The sequence below is a fragment of the Thalassophryne amazonica genome, chromosome 21 (genome assembly GCF_902500255.1).
Source record: "Thalassophryne amazonica chromosome 21, fThaAma1.1, whole genome shotgun sequence".
NCBI classification, from domain to species: Eukaryota; Metazoa; Chordata; class Actinopteri; order Batrachoidiformes; family Batrachoididae; genus Thalassophryne; species Thalassophryne amazonica.
Window position 1 is genome coordinate 7,810,146 of NC_047123.1, and position 19,918 is coordinate 7,830,063.

Sequence of the window (19,918 nt, forward strand, 5' to 3'; positions counted from 1 at the left end):
TCTTGATTGAGTTCATTTGGTATATGTCATATCCAGAAAGTCTACTCCTTTTTCAGGGCTACTCCAGGTTTGGTTCAAGTCCTAAGTTCTTAGTACTTAGCATTCAAATGCAAAACCCAGCAACTCTGATTTTCAGAAAAAACTGAACAGAACAGAAAATGTGTGTTCAAACTATTTAACATTTTGCACACTGACAGCAATTAAAGCAGCCAAATCTATGTTAACCTCAAATAAAACTTTGTGGGTTTGGACATATTAGCTTTTCCATCTGCCCCCTTTTCACGAATGGAAAATTGGTTAAAAGTTCCTTTTTTTCCATTTTCATAGCTTTAGCTTTACATAGAATTCTTAAACATTTACATTTGCAATCACATTATTTTTGACCATTAAGACTCAGGAGCTGAGAACAGTTAAATACTTAATCCATGATCTTATTATCCAGGTTGCTAGGACAGTCTTTGGATATGTCCCAGTCACAACAGCAAATTGGTATTTTGATCTCAAATCCTGCCATCAGAAGAAGGCAGGAGTGAAGACTGTGGCAGATAGGTTGTAACTTGTCAGTGACAACAAACAGCAGAGAGATGAGCGAGAACTGATATTTTTCAATTGTGTATCTTTCCTATATTCCATAAACTCGCCATTATTACATTAACTCTGGCAGCCCTATACCAACGACAATGAGACGTCCCATTATCATCACTGATGTCACTGTTAACAAATTCCAACAACCATGCAGTAAGAAAGGAAGCACTAGAATCTTAAAGATGTGGACTGTTGTTCTCCTGCAAAGACATAAGCATCACCAAACACCTTCGGTGTTTTTTAATGCACCTCAGGGTAAATATCAGGATATAAAAGGAGACAATCGATAGTGACATCTCATATTCACCGTTTAAAGTGAATTATAAATGTATTCAATGTTAAATGCCCACACTTTACTGTGTGTTTGAAGATTTGAGGAAGTGTCGAGTGCCAAGGCCTCGAGTGACCTCGAGTGATCGCGCACTTTCATGGTTGAGATCCTATCAACAACCTACGACTCTGAAGTGCAATGAGACTGTATTTCATAAAATTCCTGTAATATTGCTAAATCGTACACGATAGAACAAATTCTTACCTGTCTGTATAAAGAGAGGCACATCTGCCAGCCAGTAGACACAGATACAGTGGTATGTAAAAGTTTGGGCACCCCTGATGATTTCCATGATTTTCCTTTATAAATCACTGGTTGTTTGGATCAGCGATTTCAGTTAAATATATCATATAACAGACAAACAGTGATATCTGAGAAGTGAAATGACGTTCATAGGATTTACAGAAAGTGTGCAACAATTCTTTAAACACAGTTAGGCAGGTGCATACATTTGGGCACCCCAACAGAAAAAAAAAATACATCAGTATTTAGTAGATCCTCCTTTTGCAGCAGTAATAGCCTCGAAACGCTTCCTATAGCTTCCAATGAGAGTCTGGATTCTGGTTGAAGGTATTTTGGACCATTCTTCTTAACAAAACATTCTCAGATTTGTTGGTTTCTGAGCATGGACAGCCCGCTTAAAATCACACCACAGATTTTCAATAATATTCAGGTCTGGGGACTGAGATGGCCATTCCAGAACGTTGTACTTGTTCCTCTGCATGAATGCTTTAGTAGATTTTGAGCAGTGTTTAAGGTCGTTGTCTTGTTGAAAGATCCAGCCCCGGTGCAACTTCAACTTTGTCACTGATTCTTGAACATTGTTCTCAAGAATCTGCTGATATTGAATGGAATCCATGTGACCCTCAGCTTTAACAAGATTCCCAGTACCTGCACTGGCGACGTAGCCCCACAGCATGATGGAACCACTTCCAAATTTTACTGTAGGTAGAAAGTGTTTTTCCTGGAATGCTGTGTTCTTTTTCAGCAATGCATACTGCCCCTTGTTATGTTCAAATAACTCAATTTTAGTTTCATCAGTCCACAGCACCTTATTCCAAAAAGAAGCTGGCTTGTCCAAATGTGCTTTAGCATACCTCAAGCAACTCTGTGGCATGTACACAGAAAAGGCTTCCTCTGTATTACAGCTTCATACAGCAGCTCCTTGTGCAAAGTGTGCTGTATAGTTGAACAATGCACAGAGACACTATCTGCAGCAAGATCATGTTGTAGGTCTTTGGAGCAGGTCTGTGGGTTGACTATGACTGTTCTCACCATCCTTTGCTTCAGCTTATCTGAGATTTTTCTTGGCCTGCCACTTAGGGCCTTAACTAGTACTATGCCTGTGGTCTTCCATTTCCTCACTATGTTCCTCACAGTGGAAACTGACAGCTGAAATCTCTGATAGCTTTTTGTATTATTCCCCTAAACCATGATGTTGAACAATTTTTGTTTTCAGGTCATTTGAGAGTTGTTTAGAGGCTCCCATGTTGTCACTCATTATAAGAGATGCAAAGAGGAGAAACATTTGCAAATGGCCACCTTAAATACCCTTTCACATGATTGGATTCACCTGTGTAAGGAGGTCAAGGATCAATGAGCTTACCAAACCAATTTTCTGTTCCAATAATTAGTGCTAAATGTATTCAAATCAATAAAATGACAAGGGCACCCAAATTAATTTTGTTTAAATAATTATTGCACATTTTATGTAAATACTAGAAACTCCATTTCACTTCTCAAATATTACTTGTGTTTGTCTGCTATATGACATATTTAACTGATCCATACAACCAATGATTTCTAAAGGAAAATCATGGAAATCATCAGGGGTGCCCAAACATATTTGTTCTCTCTCACAAGTCTTTTGACTCTAAATAAACCAACGGGTGAGAACTAAATGTTTGTCCATTTCCATGTGAGTAAATGATTTGTTTAGGTATATTATCAAATGTAAATACTGTCACTGTTCATTTTGTTCTTGTTTTCAGGGTGAAGTGTGCTGCTGTCTTTCTGGTGTTATCAGTCATCATCTTCATGGCTGAACCTGGAGTGGGTCAAGAGACCCACATTGGACACAATATAAACTAGCGAAAAAAGTGGGAATAATAGGAGTGATAGTTTGACATGTTCCTGCTGTAAAAGCAAAATATATTCATGAAACATCATCAGTAATATTAATGTTGTTACATCCTGCATAAACGTCTTTCTTGGGGGTGGGATGGGGGTCCAAAATGGACTGGAACAGTTTCAGCATTCCTCTAAAGTTTGTTTAATTTCAATTCAGCTGTCCTAATAATTTAAGGCAGAAAACTGCAAAAAGCTCATTATAAATGAATGTTGCAATGAATGCATCTTTTCCAAGAGTGTTTTTTTTTTTTTTTTTACCTGAATATGTTGGTGAATAACTGATAAATAAATACATAAATCAATAAATAAGACTTACAAATTTGATAAAAAAAAATCTTGGTGAGATATTGCAAACATCAACTGGTGTTGACGATCTACAAAATAGGACAATGTGAATGTTTCAAAAAATGACGTGTGACATACAAATTGTGGATCAGTAAGACAGAACAGAACCAAGTCTCTGAGTGCGCATGTGTGTATCCTATTTGTTTTGTTTCATTAATCTATAGAATTAAATTATAGAATTTAAAATGCTTAATTTCCGTCTTCAAGTATTTTTATTCCTGTTTGTCACATGAAGCACTTTGTTCATTCTTTACGTCACTATATGAAGATTATTATTGTATATTATGCTTTGTATTTTCGGTGGCAGTGGGTAAGGACTTTTACTATTGTCGCTCTTATCTTACATTTCAACAAAAACTATTTATGCCATAACTTTTCATTGTGTCACACACACACACACACACACAGAGAGAGAGAGAGGTTTAATATATAGGATTATGTCACATACAGTATATGCACATATATACACACCCATAAACATCTGACTTTGATAAATAAGAAGAACATATATAATCTTTATATCTTAAATGTATGGACACAATGAGCTTTTGTTGCATGAAACATACAGTTGTAATTCCAGAATGGTGTCTTTAATCTCATGAGATCCAGTCTTGCAATGTTTCTGAATTGTGGGTTTGTTGTGTGGAGTGGGGGGGGGGGGTGCCACAAGGGGTGCCGTATGTGGAGAAGATACAGATACTTTATTGTAATTGTAAAAGGTACAGCAAAAGGTACGGTTCAAATGTCAGGGCGAATATAACCCTGAGTGAACCACGTGCAGACTTGAAAGGTCTGGGGAAGAAAATAAAATAAACAAAATTTAACACAATGAAAAAGGTATTTCCAGAGCACCAATTAAAAAAAGAAAATAATTAGAAGAATGTAGTAGCAAAAAAGAGATTACATACTTAAGCAAGTATGTACAAAAATGTGGATATTTCAGTGGCAGTGGATATTGCACATAAACAAATATTGCACTCTTATATACCTACATATATCTGACTTTTTATAAGACAAGCAGAGGTACCAGGCTTCACCTGGGTGAAGGATAAATATGGCAGCAATTCAGAAATGGGCCTTCATTACCTGCTAAAGAGGCGACAGCAGGTTATTGTTTTCACTGGATTGTCTGTGTGACTGTGGATGAGACAATTCAAAAACAGCTGGACGGAGTTACTTCAAACTTGGTGAATATTACTTGCACAGATATCTAGAGGTGATAATATTTTGGCATAGTTTGGTCAAAGGTCAGACCGAGAAAACATGGTCCAAAAAAACACATTTTTTGTATACCTCAACAACCAAGGAGCCCAAATGGATCAAACTTGGTGGGAATATTACTGGAGAGATCTGCAGCTACGAACGGGTTTCCATTCAGATATCTGTCACTGAGATCTGTCACTCCAAAATGCAGAGAGTCAACCACACAAGATGTGTAGAAATAGATGGTTTATTATTGGGGAAAAACTTTTTTTATTCATTCATTTTTCGTGCATTCTTTTCGTTTGTGATCCTTGAATTTACCCAGCAGCCCCTGCGGTGCTTGAAGTGAAGCTATTTATCAGAAGCCGACAGTATAATCTGATGTGGCCGCGTCGGAATCAATACTAAAAGTTATTGGTTATCTGTAATATAGAAACATTTTTTAGCAGTTTATTGGTTTAGTGTCATAAAAGATAACTTTACAGTTACTGGATTAATTGTTATCTTAGCTAACTTTTTGGTTGGCTGTGCCCACCACTGGGCAGCCCTATATCAAACACAGAGTCACCCCATTATTGTCACTGATAGAATCAAATTCTAACACCCATACAGTTGGACGGGAAGCACCAGGATACTGTAGGATACGTCATCACGTTTTGCACAAATTTGCATGCACACGAAACTCTCTCTATATGCCACCTATGCAAAGAACAAGCTGTTGCCACTTATGGTTCCAGGGTGCTCCCAGTTGTAACTGTGTTAACGAGCCGACAGGCATATTGATGACTTCCACGTCAGTGCCCCTGCAGGATGTGCAAATCGATGTCTGCCTACAGGACCCCTGCGTGGATATCGACCAATTGTCTGTTCTCTATTCTGCCCACATAAAGCTGTTTCCTGTATTCGCTGATGTGTTACTGCTGTACATACAACAAAGCTTTTCTCTGCACCATGGTGGTGTTTTTCTCTGTTTTTTCTCTGTCAGAAATGGCAGAAGAGTTTGACATCGGCACTTTTTCGGCATGAAAAGACGTGCAGAGGAATTCGCGCATCGGGACAGAGGCTCAGAGCACAGAACAAAAAGCAATGCCGTGATGAAGCCTCACAGGACATGCTGTGGCATGTCCAGCTCATCCACAATTTCTCGACAGAGTGTGACACCCACCACCAGCCACCAAGAGAGACGGACAAGAGAGATAGGGACAGACAAAGCCCAAGCAGGAAAAACCCAGCAAGAGAAATCACACACTGAAACAACAAGCAACGCTAAACTAAACAGACAAAACATGGTATAACAGATCATGACAATGGCAAGACTGCCAGGATCTCTGTGGATATCTGATGGGTTCATCAGGCAATGAAGGTGGGGTAGGGAGCGGAAGCAGAAGAGGGAGCGGGAGCAGAGCTCCCAATCAAACATCAGATCCATCACCACCAAGTCGGCTGAACGAGAGACACATACCGCCTCCATCCATTTCACCAGTGAGAGCTGCGTGATGATATTTGTGGAAACCTATCCCCAGTGCTACACTCCAGCTAACTAGCCACACGACTCACCACCTGGATTGCTGCAAAGACTCTGGCAAGCGCAGAGGATGAGAACTTGGTGTTTATGTACATGAGGATGTGCACAAACAGCAAAATAATAGATTGCCACTGCGCTGCAGATTTTGAAGTCATGTCATGTGAGCTAACCACTCTTGCTATCATTGCAGTTTACATGTCGCCTGAAGCGAACTTAGCAAGGCTCTTGGCCACCTCCTGCAGATTGCTAACTAACAACAGAGGGCTCATCCCGATGGTCCCCACACCATCGCCAGGAATTTCAACCAAGAAAGCTTAAAGACTGTGCTCCCCAAATTCTACAGCACGTCAAGTGTCCTACCGGGGAAGAATACACTTGACATGTCTATTCCAACATTAAACATGCCAACAGAGCCACCCATCTCCCTCATCTCAATCAGTCAGATCATCTCTCATTGCTCCTAATCTCAGCCTATACCCCCCTCAGGAGACCAATAACCCAAATAATCGCACTTCCTCAGCTGCCCACGAACAGCAACACCTGTTCTCCCTTCAGAAACAAAAAGTGGGGTGTACACTGAGAACAATAAACCCCAGGGAAACTACTGGCCCTGATGGTATCCCACGGATGTACTGAAAGCATGTGCCAACCAGCTGTCAGGGAACCTCACCAGAGTCTTTTATTCCACCACCATGGCTGAGGTGCTGCCTTTTCGTAGATGCACACATGCTTGTGTTATTTGAGAAGTGGCAGTGATGAAGCACCTGCGCTATCAGTGTTACCAGCTTGATTGTTATCTTTGCATTTCCCTGTCTTGCTTCCTCTTTAATTGACAGTGAGAAGAAGTAACAATGAGGAAGTCACACAAAAGAGGAATGGATGTTGTTGAGTTTTCATGATGTTTTCATGACCTTAAACGGACTCTTAGTTACCACCCAACTCAAAATAAAGATCAAGTGCAAGGTTAATTTGTCATTCCATGCATGTAGTACATAGAAGAACCAAAATTTCGGTACTCAAGGGCATGAAGGGATGAAAGTAAAAAGTAAAAGATAAGCAAAAGATATACAAAATAAAACACACAATAAGTTAAACATAAGTAAAGTAAGTTAAAAAGAAGAGCCAGTGTGGTGAACTGCAAAATGTGAATTCTGACCATGTTGCACTCAGTGGACTAAATGGAATCTAAAATGCAGAGTCAACCACACGAGATGTGTAGACATAGATGGTTTATTATTATTCATTCATTTTCGTGCATTCTTTTTGTTTGTGATCTTTGAATCTACCCAGCAGCCCCTGCAGTGCTTGAAGTGAAACTGTCAGAAGCCGACAGTGTAATCTGATGTGGCTGTGTCCGAATCAATACAAAAATTTATTGGTTATCTGTAATAAAGAAACATTTTTTTTTAGCAGTTGATCAGTTTAGTGTCATAAAAGATAACTTTACATTTACTTGATTAATGGTTATCTTAGCTAACTTTTTTGTTGGCTGTGCCCACCACTGGGCAGCCCTATATCAAACACAGAGTCACCCCATTATTGTCACTGATAGAATCAAATTCTAACACCCATACAGTTGGACGGGAAGCACCAGGATACTGTAGGATACGTCATCACGTTTTGCACAAATTTGCATGCACACGAAACTCTCTCTATATGCCACCTATGCAAAGAACAAGCTGTTGCCACTTATGGTTCCAGGGTGCTCCCAGTTGTAACTGTGTTAACGAGCCGACACGCATATTGATGACTTCCACGTCAGTGCCCCTGCAGGATGTGCAAATCGATGTCTGCCTACAGGACCCCTGCGTGGATATCGACCAATTGTCTGTTCTCTATTCTGCCCACATAAAGCTGTTTCCTGTATTTGCTGATGTGTTACTGCTGTACATACAACAAAGCTTTTCTCTGCACCCTGGTGGTGTTTTTCTATGTCAGAACACCTGTGAGGTAACCAGGCATGGGGTCAAATACTTTGCATTGTATTTAAATACAAATACTTTAGATTTTCAAATTCCAAATACAAATACAAATACTTTATATTTTGAGTATTTCAAATACAAATACAAATACTTTCTATGAACTATAAACAACAAATCAACACAAAAACTGATAAACCGGTGACAATTTATTGTGAAAATAGCATGAACAAATACTATTGATAAGTAAAGGATTGAATGTTTTATCACAAATTCACTATTATAATATCATAGGCAATAATCAAACTATCACAATATATATTCTGTTTCCATCAATATTGTATCCTTTTGTATCCACCATATCACAAAACAATAATAAAATGTCATATCTTCGCATCTCAGCATATTGTATTATTGTCTCAATCACAATAACACGGAGCTTATAGTTTTCTGGTGTGTCTCAACACGGTGTCACAGAGATACCCAAGTTTGAAGAGTATTTGAAAAAGTATTTGTAAAAGTATTTGGAAATACTTGGGATCGGCGATGTATTTGAAATGCAAATACAAATACTTTGAATTAAAAATCAGAAAATACAAATACTCCAAAAAATGTATTTAAGTATTTTCAAATACAAATACTTTTGTATTTGGCCCCATGTCTGGAGGTAACTGGCGAGGCCGAACAGGATAAATCTCTGTAACTTCTGTAAAAAAAAAAGCATCTGTGATGACAATATAGATGATGAACATGTAGAATTAACGAGTGAGTGGACTTGCACCTCCCTATCTGGCTGACCTGGTAAAGCCCTACGTACCGGCTCGGGCCCTGCGTTCGCAGGGTGCAGGACCGTTATGTGTTCCCAGGGTGATTACAAAGTCTGCCAGTCAGAGAGCTTTCTCCTACCGTGCCACAGCTCTGTGGAATGATCTCCCAGCACATACACAGCAGTCAGATACTGCGAAGACTTTTAAATTAAGTTTAAAGACTCATTTGTTTTCCTTGTTTTATCATTAACTTTATTATGTTATGATGTGTTTTTATTGGTGTGCTCTTTTATGGTTTTCTTTTTCATTGCGTTCTTAAATTTTTTAATAAAATTTTCTCTGTTTTTCGATGTTGTATGAATCGCCTTGAGGTGATTTCATCACGACGTGGTGCTATAGAAATTAATAAATTTGAATTTGAGTGAAATAAATGGTGCGCAATTGTGTTTCCAAAATGAGGAAATTGTGATTCCTTCATCCAATACAACTTCTACACTTGTGATCCAGACAAAATCACCACTTTCACAATACTAAGGACTTTGCTCTTCTGCAGATATATCAACATCACCAAATACCTCGGTATTATTTAAATGAATCTCAAAGTAAATACAAGGATAACAAATAGGATTATTTAAACTGATGGCTCATATTCACATTTTAAGATCAATCCTAAATCCTCAGTGGTTGACAAAAACTAACTGCCTTGTTTTTCCAACACTTTTGAAATGAATTATATGTCAAGATGAAGACACTGTTAGTCAGTTTTGCCTTTAAATGAACTTGTGAAAACAAGTCATCAAGTTGGAAAATGACTTGACAAGAAGTGTTCTATGGATTGAACATGTTTGTTGACTCACACAGATGCCCAAACTTTACTGTGTGAAGATCTGAGGAAGTGACGAGTGCCGAGGCCTCGAGTGATCGCGCACTTTCATGGTTGAGATGCTATCAACAACCTACCATGCTGAAATGCAGTGAGACTGTATTTCATAAAATTCCTGTAATATTGCTAAATCGTACACAATGACAGAACAAATTCTTACCTGTCTGTATAAAGAGGGGCACATCTGCCAGCCAGTAGGCACAAATATCAGCACCTACTGTCAATCACATACTTTGCTCTCTCTTACAAGTCTTTTGACTCTCAGTACAGCAACAGGTAAGAGCTAAATGTTTTATAATTTCTATGTGAGTAAAACAAAGATTTTGGATCATATATTGAGATCCGCTCAGGTATATTATTGAAATTAAGTATTGTCACTGTTCATTTTGTTCTTGTTTGCAGGATGAAGTGCGCTGCTCTCTTTCTTGTGTTATCAGTGGTCGTCCTCATGGCTGAACCTGGAGAGGGGATTCTTCCCCACATTAACAATGGTATAAACCAGTGATAAAATTGTGAATTGTAGGCATGATAATTTGATAAGTCGCTGTTTAAAAAGGATACATTATTAATAATATTAGTGATGTTTAATCTGGCTAATATTTCTTTTGGGGACAAGAGGGACAGGTAGAGTTTCAGTGTGTTTGTTAAGTTTAATGTTTCATTTCCATTTAGGTGTCCCGATATTTTATGGCAGAGTCCTGCCAAATGCTCAAATACAAGGACTGCTACAATTAATGCATCTACTAAGATTGTTTTATTTGTTATCTCCACCAGCAAAGTTGGGTGGAAGTTGTGTTTTCATACCTGTTTGTTTGCGAACAGCCTGAAACCCAGAATTTTTCATATATCATTAAAAATGTTTTTACAGAGGATTCATATTCTGATTGCCAAGAAGTGATTCAATTTTCGAGGTCATAGGTTCAAGGTCAAAGTCAGGAAAAATATTGGGGAAAAATCCATATCATTTAACATTGAACAGATTTTCAAAAATTCATAACTATGACAAAAAAGATCAAATTTCTTTCATATTTGAGAGCATTATGTAGGATCGTATCCTTTATCAACTGACAAAGTTTGATCTGGATCTGATCCGGATTACAGATTTACAGGATCTACAGTTAGGCAGTGAAATCAAACCAAAGTCTTTCCAATTTACCCTGAGCTATGCCATGTTTGTCATTCAGAAGATTTTAGAAGTAATTACATTAATGTCTGGAATTGTACATTTTTTGAAAGAGGTTTTCATTTTGGTGTGTTGACCCACTGAAAATCTGAAATATAGAAGAAAAAGTGATATTCTATTCGATTATTTGTTTTAAATTTAGTACAAATTAAACAGCTTTCTCCTGCTTCCAAAGACATGTAACTTATGTGAACTAAAAGCTCCAAATTAACCACAGGTGTGAGTATAAATGTGTTTGTCCATATGTCTTGGCTTTGCAAGAAACTGGTGGCCTGTTCAGGGTGTAACCTGCTCCTCTACCAGTGACTCCCATAGGTTCCAGCTCCTGCCCCACCCACATCTGTGAACTTTAACTGGAATGAGTATGTTCAGACAATGAATGAATGAATGAGCAGATTTTTATATATAAAAAAAACCCATAAGAATTTATGGGTATTGAGTTTTTGTCTTTCTCAAAACGACAGCAGTTTGGATAAATCTGAAAAGAATCTGTCTCTTTCCTCTTTTCCTTTGTCTCATCCAGAAGCCGACATGAATCCAGAACCTGCAAACATAAGAGTGGTTCGGTCTTCCAGTGCTAAAAGCAACCTGGAGTGGAAGAACTGGAATGGTGCAGTCCCCAATGGAGCCGTTTCGATCTGGAATGGCGAAGAAAAACGAACTGACTATGTCTGTACATGTGGGTGTGAGTCTGGCTTCTATTCCACCACAACAGGTGATAACTGTCACTATCCCTATGGAGACAAAGAGTACACTTGCAATGGATTCAACATCCTGGTAAACAGAGATAACTTTGAAAATCTTGAATGGGAGGGGGGTTCTTATGGTTCAGTACCAAAGAATGCTGTCGAAACTTGTGGGAAGATTTATGTAGGGAAGAACAAGTATGGCCTCGGGAAAGTTCATCCTGTACACGAAGCCTTCTTTTTGCCATGGCACGGCAAAGAGCACTGGTACAAGCATTATGAAGTCCTTACTGTTAATGATGATGTAGTCAAACAGGAGCTCACTCAAGTCAAGTATAACTTGGATGCAGCTAATCCCATCAAGAATCCTCCAGAAACCCTGCGCAAGTCATCTGCTTCAAATAGTCAGTGCCATCCAATTAAGAAAACAGTCACACTAGAGAAAGCAATTCAGACAGAGCAAAGATGGGATGTCACCAGTACCACCACATTCGGTGTCACATCTTCTGTCACTGCAGGAATCCCCGATATTGTCTCTGCAACAGTTTCCATCAGTGCTGAGATATCAATGTCTGTCTCTCTGGGATCCACTATGACTGAAACAACCACCCACTCTGTGTCTGTTGAAGTCACCGTCCCACCAAACCACTATTGCTCCGTCATTATGGTGGCTACTAAGTATCGTGCTGACATTCCTTTCACAGGAAAATTGACCCGCACGTACCGCAATGGGCAGAAACGAACAACAACAATCACTGGGACCTACAGGGCGGTCCAGGTTGGAGAAATCCGAGCTGATGTGGAACGTTGTTCAGAAATAGCTGGAGCTCAACCATGCTAATTTGACTATTAAAATAATGAGATGTTTAACCTATGTAGCATGTCTGCATATGAAATTAACATGTAACAAAACAGTCACTAACATGTCGAAATAATGACTTGTACATGTTAAACTCACACAATAAATTCATGGAGCATATTTCTTGTCTTGTCATTTTGTCTTTAAAACAATTTGAATAGAATTCATGTGAAAACTGAGTAACTCACTTTAAATTGACTGAAGGTCTTCACATCTGAACATAGAGTTAAATACATGCAGTAGACAATTTGCACAACTGAAGTCACACATTTACACAAACCACAGAAGTAGAAAGACTGGAATGCCAACTCAAGTTCGTTTTCCATTGTGTGCTGTTTATGAACGTTCAATTCCGAGATTTCAGCCACTTGGCCGTGAGAGTTGGAGTAATTTCCCTCCGGTCGTCCGCCAACAATAACACAAAATGTGCTTGTAAAGGACAGTTCCTGCGTGTTTTCTTGCACTTTCTGCTGTGGCTTCAGCAAGTTATCCCCTCGAAGTATGTTCAAAGTGTAACTTGAATGAAGTTCTTGTTGATTTTAAATCATATTCAGGACAAAACTTGCTAATATTATTGATAAGAGCATGCAGACTGTCAGTAACTGTGGCGGAAAATCAAAGTCAATAATAATTAATTATTCATAAAATGTGTGTAAAAATACATTTTACATTCCCATTTTATTTTCAGTCATAAATTATTTCAATACAATGAAATACTTGTATACATCATTTATTTCAGTCAACACAAATCAAAGAAAATACAAGGGGCATCATGAAGGATCTGACACCTGCCTTCAGTTTCTATCACACTGCCAAAAACTGTGGAAAAATCACCAGCAAGCCCAACGGTTTTGCATGATGTTACATCCAATACAATCCAATCCACTTTATTTATATAGCACATTTAACAACAAAGATGTTCCAAAGTGCTGCACATAGAATCATGATAGATAAAACCCCAGTAGTCAAGAAATAAATTAAAAATAAAAAAATAAATAAAATATGCAAGATAAATAAATAAACAAATACATACAGCATACAAAAGATAAAACCAATAAAATCAACCTAAATAAAAACAAAAACAATAAAATAGAGGACCACACAACTCACACAGTGTTAAAAACCAGAGAATAAAAGTGGGTCTTTAGACAAGACATAAAACACTCCACTGTGGGGGCTGTTCGGACATGAAGGGGTAGAGCGTTCCAAAGTCTGGAGCCAGCCACAGAGAAAGCCCTGTCCCCCTGGTTTTAAGTCTCATCTTAGGTACCACAAGCTGGAAATGGCCCTCAGACCTCAGAACATGTGCCTGAGACTAAATTTGTAGGAGGTCAGTGATGTATTGAGGGGCCATTCTATTCAAAGCTTCAAAAAAACAAACAAACAAAAAAAAAACAATAAAATCTAAAAATCAATTCTAAAAGTAATAGGAAGCCAGTGCAAAAATGCAAGAATTGGGGTTATGTGATCACGCTTCCAGGCCCCTGTTAAAAGTCGCGCTGCAGCGTTCTGGACTAACTGCAAACAGGAAAGAGCCCATTGGCTGATGCCAAAATGAAGAGCATTACAGTAGTCCAGATGACTTGAAATAAAAGAGTGCACAACTTGTCCAAAAAAGTTAAAAGATAAAAATGGTTTTACCTTTAATAAAAGACGGAGATGATAAAAGCACGATTCCAAAACACCATTGATTTGTTTATTTTTGCCTGCACAGTCTGCTGGCAGCAGACTTGCCCTCCAATGGATCCTCGTTAAAGGATTTAAAGTGTACTCATTCCAATTACAGTGCCTCGAAAGATTCCTGTATTGTTATTTTTTGTCACTACCTCCCCGAGTCGGGAGTGGGTAATTTGCGCGCCTGTTGCCTTCCTTGGATGTGGTCAGCGTTTCTCAGGCTCCCTCTCTCATTTACATGATTTATATTACCATAAACATGTTGCTATTTTAAAACTGAGCACATTGCTAAAGAAGCATCTGCATTCTTGAATCATCAAGACATCCAGAATATCTGGGATCAACCGTGATGTCGCAGAGGTGGCATTCTATCAAACAGCAGCTGACAGGATGACGCAGTTGACTGCTGCCATTGGAGAACACCAGCTGACCAAGTGACTGGCACTGCTGGTGTTCACCATACTGTTGGACGCTGAGTCAGTTCTCAGTCTGGCAATGTGACGACACCTTTGTTGGGCAGATCTCAAGCCACACGGTTTTCCCTCAGATAAAATAGTATTTAGAGTAAAACAGAAATCATCCGTATTTATAAAAATGAGTTAATTTTGTAAAATGAGTATAAAGATATCAATGATACACGGATGACACAATAAAGCATGAAGGATTATTTCCATTGGGGTAAATTGAGGAGCTCGACTGAACATGTACAGATTGTAAACACATTATAATCTCATCAATTGATGTAAGTAGCAATAAGTATATACATACAATTTACACTGATGACCAACGTTTTGTTCAGCAGCTATCACAGCCTTCCAAATGCTTTTCAAACAGGGGTATTGTTTTCTGGCAGGAGGCTTGGGAATTAATTTTAAGTCCATTTTCAACCTGAATAGGTCCAACTACACTCAACAAAAATATAAACGCAACACTTTTGGTTTTGCTCCCATTTTGTATGAGATGAACTCAAAGATCTAAAACTTTTTCCACATACACAATATCACCATTTCCCTCAAATATTGTTCACAAACCAGTGAACTATGTGTGATAGTGAGCACTTCTCCTTTGCTGAGATAATCCATCCCACCTCACAGGTGTGCCATATCAAGATGCTGATTAGACACCATGATTAGTGCACAGGTGTGCCTTAGACTGCCCACAATAAAAGGCCACTCTGAAAGGTGCAGTTTTGTTTTATTGGGGGGGATACCAGTCAGTATCTGGTGTGACCACCATTTGCCTCATGCAGTGCAACACATCTCCTTCGCATAGAGTTGATCAGGTTGTCAATTGTGGCCTGTGGAATGTTGGTCCACTCCTCTTCAATGGCTGTGCGAAGTTGCTGGATATTAGCAGGAACTGGTACACGCTGTCGTATACGCCGGTCCAGAGCATCCCAAACATGCTCAATGGGTGACATGTCCGGTGAGTATGCCGGCCATGCAAGAACTGGGACATTTTCAGCTTCCAAGAATTGTGTACAGATCCTTGCAACATGGGGCCGTGCTGGATGTGGAGGTCCTGGGCTGGTGTGGTTACACGTGGTCTGCGGTTGTGAGGCTGGTTGGATGTACTGCCAAATTCTCTGAAACGCCTTTGGAGACGGCTTATGGTAGAGAAATGAACATTCAATACACGAGCAACAGCTCTGGTTGACATTCCTGCTGTCAGCATGCCAACTGCACGCTCCCTCAAATCTTGCGACATCTGTGGCATTGTGCTGTGTGATAAAACTGCACCTTTCAGAGTGGCTTTTTATTGTGGGCAGTCTAAGGCACACCTGTGCACTAATGATGGTGTCTAATCAGCATCTTGATATGGCACACCTGTGAGGTGGGATGGATTATCTCAGCAAAGGAGAAGTGCTCACTATCACAGATTTCGACTGGTTTGTGAACAATATTTGAGGGAAATGGTGATATTGTGTATGTGGAAAAAGTTTTAGATCTTTGAGTTCATCTCATACAAAATGGGAGCAAAACCAAAAGTGTTGCGTTTATATTTTTGTTGAGTGTATATCAAGGCAACCCAAAAAATGTCAACTTGCCATGACAAAAACCGAATGGCACTTAATGACAACAGTCATAAACATTTATGACAATGACATAATATTTATGACACATTCATGACTGTGTCAAGTAACCGTTATGACATTGTCATGTCACAATTATGGCGGTACCTTCAAGTAAAGTGTTACCGATTAAACAAATAAATAAATGCACTGACCTTATGATGTTGGTCAGAGAAAGGACTGTTGAAAAACGATGGTAAATATTGGTCACGGTCTTGTCATTTTTTGTGGGAAAAGAATGGTTACTGTCATCAATAACATAGTGTTATTCAAAACTTTGCTGAGCAAAGCTGAATAAATGAAAACAGCTTTGATCAAAGTACATGACAGATCAAAACCAGTGGAATAACTTAAATATGTATTTATGGACTTTCAGACATCATTATCACCATGTTCACTGAAGCCCAGTTATCTTAAAACATATGACATGGCGACTTTCAGTGACACACATACACACACAGAGAGAGAGAGACAGACGTTTAACATATAGGATTATGTCACATACAGTATATGCACATATATACACACCCATAAACATCTGACTTTGATAAATAAGAAGAACGTATATAATGTTTATATCTTAAATGTATGAGCTTTTGTTGCATGAAAGATACAGTTGTAATTCCAGATCCTGTCTTGCAATGTTTCTGAATTGTGGGTTTGTTGCGTGTTCTGGAGACAGGGGTGTCGAAAAAGGGAGAATCTGGAGAAGGAGTCTAGGGACCCATGATTGACAGGGGCCCAGAGAGGCCCCTAATACAATTATAATACTGACAAAAAATTAAGAGTTCCTTTCATGGGGCCCAAAATCCATGGTGGTGGTGCCCCTGACATCCATAGAGAGGGGCCTTTGTGTGTGTGTGTGTGTGTGTGTGTGGGGGGCTAATGGAAAGAGGAGCAGAGAAATTCACCACGGAGCCACTCATGGCGCGGGATGAAAGCACCTCCGTGTTGGTCTCACAGGACAAGCCCTAAAATGCCCAGCTCTTGCACCATTTGAAAATTCAGACGGCTTTCGGTGGCTTTTCAGTTGTGTGACTATCCGAGAAATTGTGGACAAGCTCGACATGCCACAACATGTCCTGTGAGGCTTCATCACGGCGTTGCTTTTTGTTCTGTGCCCTGTGTCTCCGTCCCGATGCGCGAAGTCCTCCACACGTCTTAATCAATCAATCAATCAATCAATTTTTTTATATAGCGCCAAATCACAACAAACAGTTGCCCCAAGGCGCTTTATATTGTAAGGCAAGGCCATACAATAATTATGTAAAACCCCAACGGTCAAAACGACCCCCTGTGAGCAAGCACTTGGCTACAGTGGGAAGGAAAAACTCCCTTTTAACAGGAAGAAACCTCCAGCAGAACCAGGCTCAGGGAGGGGCAGTCTTCTGCTGGGACTGGTTGGGGCTGAGGGAGAGAACCAGGAAAAAGACATGCTGTGGAGGGGAGCAGAGATCGATCACTAATGATTAAATGCAGAGTGGTGCATACAGAGCAAAAAGAGAAAGAAACAGTGCTTCATGGGAACCCCCCAGCAGTCTACGTCTATAGCAGCATAACTAAGGGATGGTTCAGGGTCACCTGATCCAGCCCTAACTATAAGCTTTAGCAAAAAGGAAAGTTTTAAGCCTAATCTTAAAAGTAGAGAGGGTGTCTGTCTCCCTGATCTGAATTGGGAGCTGGTTCCACAGGAGAGGAGCCTGAAAGCTGAAGGCTCTGCCTCCCATTCTACTCTTACAAACCCTAGGAACTACAAGTAAGCCTGCAGTATGAGAGCGAAGCGCTCTAATGGGGTGATATGGTACTACGAGGTCCCTAAGATAAGATGGGACCTGATTATTCAAAACCTTATAAGTAAGAAGAAGAATTTTAAATTCTATTCTAGAATTAACAGGAAGCCAATGAAGAGAGGCCAATATGGGTGAGATATGCTCTCTCCTTCTAGTCCCCGTCAGTACTCTAGCTGCAGCATTTTGAATTAACTGAAGGCTTTTTAGGGAACTTTTAGGACAACCTGATAATAATGAATTACAATAGTCCAGCCTAGAGGAAATAAATGCATGAATTAGTTTTTCAGCATCACTCTGAGACAAGACCTTTCTGATTTTAGAGATATTGCGTAAATGCAAAAAAGCAGTCCTACATATTTGTTTAATATGCGCTTTAAATGACATATCCTGATCAAAAATGACTCCAAGATTTCTCACAGTATTACTAGAGGTCAGGGTAATGCCATCCACAGTAAGGATCTGGTTAGACACCATGTTTCTAAGATTTGTGGGGCCAAGTACAATAACTTCAGTTTATCTGAGTTTAAAAGCAGGAAATTAGAGGTCATCCATGTCTTTATGTCTGTAAGACAATCCTGCAGTTTAGCTAATTGGTGTGAGTCCTCTGGCTTCATGGATAGATAAAGCTGGGTATCATCTGCGTAACAATGAAAATTTAAGCAATACCGTCTAATAATACTGCCTAAGGGAAGCATGTATAAAGTGAATAAAATTGGTCCTAGCACAGAACCTTGTGGAACTCCATAATTAACTTTAGTCTGTGAAGAAGATTCCCCATTTACATGAACAAATTGTAATCTATTAGACAAATATGATTCAAACCACCGCAGCGCAGTGCCTTTAATACCTATGGCATGCTCTAATCTCTGTAATAAAATTTTATGGTCAACAGTATCAAAAGCAGCACTGAGGTCTAACAGAACAAGCACAGAGATGAGTCCACTGTCCGAGGCCATAAGAAGATCATTTGTAACCTTCACTAATGCTGTTTCTGTACTATGATGAATTCTAAAACCTGACTGAAACTCTTCAAATAGACCATTCCTCTGCAGATGATCAGTTAGCTGTTTTACAACTACCCTTTCAAGAATTTTTGAGAGAAAAGGAAGGTTGGAGATTGGCCTATAATTAGCTAAGATAGCTGGGTCAAGTGATGGCTTTTTAAGTAATGGTTTAATTACTGCCACCTTAAAAGCCTGTGGTACATAGCCAACTAACAAAGATAGATTGATCATATTTAAGATCGAAGCATTAAATAGTGGTAGGGCTTCCTTGAGCAGCCTGGTAGGAATGGGGTCTAATAAACATGTTAATGGTTTGGATGAAGTAACTAATGAAAATAACTCAGAACAATCGGAGAGAAAGAGTCTAACCAAATACCGGCATCACTGAAAGCAGCCAAAGATAACGATACGTCTTTGGGATGGTTATGAGTAATTTTTTCTCTAATAGTTAAAATTTTGTTAGCAAAGAAAGTCATGAAGTCATTACTAGTTAAAGTTAATGGAATACTCAGCTCAATAGAGCTCTGACTCTTTGTCAGCCTGGCTACAGTGCTGAAAAGAAACCTGGGGTTGTTCTTATTTTCTTCAATTAGTGATGAGTAGAAAGATGTCCTAGCTTTACGGAGGGCTTTTTTATAGAGCAACAGACTCTTTTTCCAGGCTAAGTGAAGATCTTCTAAATTAGTGAGACGCCATTTCCTCTCCAACTTACGGGTTATCTGCTTTAAGCTACGAGTTTGTGAGTTATACCACGGAGTCAGGCACTTCTGATTTAAAGCTCTCTTTTTAGAGGAGCTACAGCATCCAAAGTTGTCTTCAATGAGGATGTAAAACTATTGACGAGATACTCTATCTCACTTACAGAGTTTAGGTAGCTACTCTGCACTGTGTTGGTATATGGCATTAGAGAACATAAAGAAGGAATCATATCCTTAAACCTAGTTACAGCGCTTTCTGAAAGAC

The 19,918-nt window shown here is 39.3% G+C and overlaps 2 protein-coding genes and 1 long non-coding RNA gene across 4 annotated transcripts in view; 1 reads left to right on the forward strand and 2 right to left on the reverse strand.

The window, feature by feature from the left end:
* The window catches only part of LOC117502549, a 14,949-nt gene extending 630 nt beyond the window's left edge, over nucleotides 1-14,319 (reverse strand). The window contains exons 1-2 of the long non-coding RNA XR_004558351.1: nucleotides 14,129-14,319; nucleotides 6,053-6,059 (exon numbers count right to left, since the gene is read on the reverse strand). This is a non-coding gene — a long non-coding RNA (uncharacterized LOC117502549). The remainder of the gene's footprint in view (nucleotides 1-6,052; nucleotides 6,060-14,128) is intronic.
* The window catches only part of LOC117502538 (exostosin-1), an 851,279-nt gene that overhangs the window by 438,242 nt on the left and 393,119 nt on the right, over nucleotides 1-19,918 (reverse strand). The gene's annotated exons all lie outside the window — the stretch shown is intronic.
* LOC117502539 (natterin-3-like) lies at nucleotides 9,879-12,536 on the forward strand. 2 transcript variants are annotated; one of them, XM_034161581.1, is made up of 3 exons: nucleotides 9,879-9,964; nucleotides 10,091-10,179; nucleotides 11,395-12,536. In XM_034161581.1, the coding sequence occupies exons 2-3, from the start codon at nucleotides 10,092-10,094 to the stop codon at nucleotides 12,396-12,398; spliced, it is 1,092 nt and encodes a 363-aa protein (XP_034017472.1). In that variant the 5' UTR covers nucleotides 9,879-9,964; nucleotide 10,091; the 3' UTR covers nucleotides 12,399-12,536. The 2 variants fall into 2 exon arrangements, with proteins under 2 accessions (XP_034017472.1, XP_034017473.1); XM_034161582.1 differs by lacking the exons at nucleotides 9,879-9,964; nucleotides 10,091-10,179 and adding an exon at nucleotides 11,081-11,233.